The 4,719-nt window shown below is 39.2% G+C and overlaps 1 protein-coding gene across 1 annotated transcript in view; it reads right to left on the bottom strand.

The window, feature by feature from the left end:
* Positions 1–316: 316 nt before the first annotated feature.
* The window catches only part of GPR143 (G protein-coupled receptor 143), a 17,637-nt gene continuing 13,234 nt past the window's right edge, over positions 317–4,719 (bottom strand). Inside the window, exons 7-8 of the mRNA XM_031557498.1 lie at positions 2,391–2,508; positions 317–950 (exon numbers count right to left, since the gene is read on the bottom strand). Of these exons, the coding sequence (XP_031413358.1) occupies positions 651–950; positions 2,391–2,508 (418 nt within the window). The 3' untranslated portion in view covers positions 317–650. The remainder of the gene's footprint in view (positions 951–2,390; positions 2,509–4,719) is intronic.

Genomic DNA, 4,719 nt, shown 5'->3' with positions numbered 1-4,719 from the left:
GCAGAACTGGAGCCTTTATTCTGAAATCTTCTTGGAGCCTCAGCTCCAATTCATGTCTGAATTTGTTTTAAAATACATTCAACTCCCTAGATAAAAGCAAGCTGAAAATTAATATAAATAAGCTAAAAGAAGACTTTGACAGTGAAACTCTGCACAAGCAGGGAAATCTGTCCTTATGGCAAGTTTGCTGTCACTCATGTTTTACTAGAGTATCAAGGGTGGAAGTTGTGTCTCAGAGCTGTAATTCTGGGAATTTTTGCTGAGCAAGGCAAGCAAGGGAACACATTTAAAAAACCAACATATTAATAGTCTGTTTATTTAAACAAAAGACTCTTCTACCATACGGAGGTTACAGGAGAGATTGAAAGAAAACAGATGAATCATAAGTAACAGATCCCTGCAGAGACACACTCCTCCTAAAAGCGATCAGGCCTTTGTACCTTGCTACACATCTCTTATAAAGCAAGTGAAGATATTAACCATCATTTCTCTGCATCTTACACAGTCTCACACACGAACAAAAGCTACAGGAAATTAAACTAAGTCATCAGGCACAAACCAAATTTCAGGACGAGCAATGATTCACACAGTGCCCTGGTTTTGTGAGTCTTGACAATTGGAGAAGTGAGATTCAGCTCTCTACCTACAAGCTACCAGCCCTGGTAGATGGGAGAGCTCCTGGTCACCCTGTCATCACCGCTAGTGTTACCTTCAGACAACATGCTTATAGCCTCATCAGTCTGCTGGCTATCAGTGGACGATATCTTCTTTGAATCGTGGACATTGCTTTGATAGTTCACTGGTGAGGGATAGTCATTGTCACCCACCGTTGATGAGGACACTGATTCCCAGGGTATTTCTCTCTTCTGCCATTTCAGTTCCACTTTACATCCTGTCCAGCCATAGAAAGCTAATGTGAAGAGGAAGCCTTGCAACGGATTAAGAATCCCCTAGAAAAGAGCAGTGCAACACAAGTTACATCAGCAAGGCTTCATTCTCAATTCCAGCAAAACATTCTGCATGCATTAACAACTTCCCTTACTCTGAACAACTGTTGTCTTTAGAAGATGATATTTGCACGCAAATAAAAGTGTACATTTTTCCTACTGCAGACACAAACAAAGCAGAGTGAGAAACTACAACCTGTTGTTTCTGAACACTAAGGTATTCCTTGTGAACAGCAGGCACCAAATGGTTTTCTAGCATGAATTTTAGCTGGTCAACCCCCAGTGTGTTTTTTAACATTCCTTACAAGCTCCACATTTTTTAGTTCAGAAAAGCAAACATTATACTCTTCACTAGAAGCCAAGTAAAATCTATGAGAATAGACATTAGCACATCCAGGCAAATTTTTTAAAATAGCAGCAATTGAACTGTCTGGAATTGTTGCAGATTTCTAAGCCAGTGAAAATGTCCATCAATCAGAATGCAAAACCAGGGAGAGACTGAAAAAGAAAATCCCAAGTGATTTCCAAAAAATCTTCTGTTCCCACTGCTTCAGGATGTGTGACAAGTAAATGGTTATCTTTCTTCTCACAGGAAAATCATAACCTTTTTTACAGCCAGTTTAAATAATAGCTCAGTTGATAGAGTTGACCGTGTGCTCTCCCAGTGAGCAAGAGTAAGGTCCCTGTCACACAAACATCTTCAGTCCTTGTTAGGGAGAAGGCTGCAACAAATCAGTTGCATTGCTTAACTTTCCAATATCAGGCAGCTCAAGAGCTTAAGTGCACAGAGCATGTTCAGGCCTCACAGGTATTTAACAGCTTGAGAATAAACCTTCTTGAAAAAGGAACCTGCAATATCACCTCTGTAAAATCCCTTGTCAAATATTCCAACAGAAAGAGAAAAAAGGGTGGAGTACAGGAAGACCTCAGTATCTTATAGCTGTATTCTGGTGCGTTGCTTTTAAATTCCATCATGTATTTTCCCCGAATAGCTGTCTAAGTGTTACAAGATGTTATTATTTCTTATAAGTCACTAATAAAGAAAACTGCAGCTACAAACAGACTATTAGCAGATAATGCCTATTTTTTGGGCAAATCTTCAAGAAACGTGAGCTAAAATTCGCAGCTTCTCTTATGACAGAGGTTAGAAAAGGTAGAGCATAAATCATTGCAACGGTCTGTTCTGGATCTTAAAATGGGTAGCAATCACTCATCGCATACTCCTGTAACTGGGAGAAAATCTTGGCCTTTTAAGCCAAGTACCTTCTTGGTACCTTTTAAGCAAAGTTTGTATATTCCGTATGACTGCTCCTTCCTTTCTCTTACCTTTGACTTTTCTTCCCTGATTTTCTGAGCTTCTCCCCAAAACCCACTACACTGGTGCTGTTCTATGAGTCTTACAGAAGTGATTTCAAAGACTAAGAGATACCATGGTTGACCTACCATTATAATCCATGTGATCAGTGCAGCACTTCTAATGTTTTTCAAAGGTGTTTCATTGATATCTGGCTGCATTTCAAGATAGAACAAAAGGCTCTCATTGATGACATTAGATGACCAGCTATTGCAGGAATAAAAAGGACAAAGAGAACAAAACAGTGATATGTAGATATGTAGGTATATGTAAAATACAAATTACTTACAAATTATAGAAATTAGGAACCTTAATAAGGAGATTTTTTTTTTCAGTGTGAAGGGATCCATCGCTCTCCCTGAGCTTATGATCAGAAAACAGATTCTTACTTCCCAGCCCAGGCCTAGACAAAAAAATCCATATAGCCAAACAGAATTAAACCTAATCATATGAGCTTATTGCTCTCAGATTATAAACAACTGTGATCTACAATGGGAACATTACAGACAGGGCCTTCTTTTCGCTTGTGTCTTGAATATATAATACTCACAGTTAAAGGAATACAAACATATGCATATACACTACAAAAGACTGTGTAAAGTCCAGCATCTCTAAAATTTCAGGGTGATAATTGAGTAGATTTTCAAAATGTTTATTAAAAAAATCTACAAAACAAAACTAAATTTGACTTTAAAGTCCTTGAAAATGACATTAAATTTTAAAATAAAAGTAATTTCTTTTTCTAAAGTAGGATGAGCATAATTAAACCTCATCCTCCAAGAGAAAATGAGAATATGATACACTAAATAAAGGTTATAGTCAATGGTTCCAATTTCTAATGACTCCTAATCAGTCAGAACAGCTTTTCTGCATATTTCTACAGGTATTTCAGGAAGGAAATGACCAATATCCATATCATATTTTCTGAAGGAGTTTACACAGGTCCTATGTTTTTTCACAGTTTAAAATCTTCTGCCCATACCTCCCAAATATACAGGTTTCTCTTCTACCCCATGTTGCCCCAAATTTCCTTGACCAACTCATCCTTTTTTGACCTTCGGGATGGAACAGCATCTCCCCTAAGCTTCTAAGATGCTATTGTCTCAGACTTCCTGTACATTAACCACTGAGTTTTTACACTCTAAAGCTTCTGTTTTATCAGCAGATTAAAACAAACAAACAAACAAACAAACAAAACTAGAACCATGTGTTTTGTTTGTTTGGGTGTGGTCTTTTTTTTTTTTTAATTAGGAAAACTCATAATGAGACAAAAAGGAAATAGTCAAGCCCACTGTGTCCATGAGGAGTTGCTCCTTTCTTTCATGCTTTCTCCCAGACTAGCAAGCTGACCACAGTCCCTTAGGTTGTAATGCACTTCTGTGGTGCCTCCAGTACAATGTTCTTTCTTTTTGTAACTCTAGAAGCCTGGATAAAACTCTACTCCCTGTTATTTACAGCAATTTCCAGCATGCCACGCTTCAGGCTGCTTCGCTACTGTCAGTGTCCCTGCTCCCACTGGCTACCCCACCCTTCCCAGAAGAAACTTGTTTCCTGAGAAATGACCATAGTTTCCCTCCGGAGCACTCAAATATACAGCAGCAAGGACAAAATAAAAAGCAGCCTTTCTCCCTGTTCAGCCTTTTAAAGCAATGAAAAATGCATTAACATACCCACGTATGAAACAATCAAATACTTGCACAAACTGTGAAATTTGGCCATCTTTTCACTACTTCTAGGCTGCTTCCTTCTTCCTTCCCTTGCTTGTACTATCCACATAGGTGAACATTTTCCAGCAGTGACCATGTCTTTCTAGCTCACTGTAGAGACCCACATAACATGGATCACTCCCTCATCTGGTGCCTTTACTACTGTGTGATGATTGCAAGACTGCTCCTAAAGCAAGGCTTCTTTCAGCTCTCTGTTTTGCTGAGTGCATCCAGCACCTTCAGTCCCATCCACCACTACAGCATCTTTCACACTGGATGGTGCTGCTAGAACAGACGTGCAGGGGATTTGGGAATGAGGTCTGAGGCACCCTCCCTCCTTCCACATCTTGTGTCCTTCTTCCTCCTCTCCTTGCCCTACCACAAACTGCTGTTTTCATTTATGGAGGAAGGCGGAATATCAGAAAAAAGAGCAGATGACGAGAAATTTCACACACAACACACAGAGATTTCCTTTCTGGTGTGTAAGTCTGTATTTCCAGCCAACACTCTATACTTGTTTCATACACTTGAGATCAGCCGACTATAGAGATGATGCCTCATATAGTCATCATCAGAGCCCTAAGCATGCCCTAGGAGTGTATTTACTGTAAGTTTTCAATGGTATGTTTGAGGACAGGAATGTAGAGTGAGCTCTGGGGAATCTTGCTGCAGTTTCAGACAGCTTTAGGTTGTATCCAACTTTTTTTTTTTT

The sequence above is a fragment of the Meleagris gallopavo genome, chromosome 1 (genome assembly GCF_000146605.3).
Source record: "Meleagris gallopavo isolate NT-WF06-2002-E0010 breed Aviagen turkey brand Nicholas breeding stock chromosome 1, Turkey_5.1, whole genome shotgun sequence".
Classification (NCBI taxonomy): Eukaryota; Metazoa; Chordata; class Aves; order Galliformes; family Phasianidae; genus Meleagris; species Meleagris gallopavo.
Note: the sequence above shows the minus strand (reverse complement) of the source record. Positions and strands in the feature narration are given on the sequence as shown.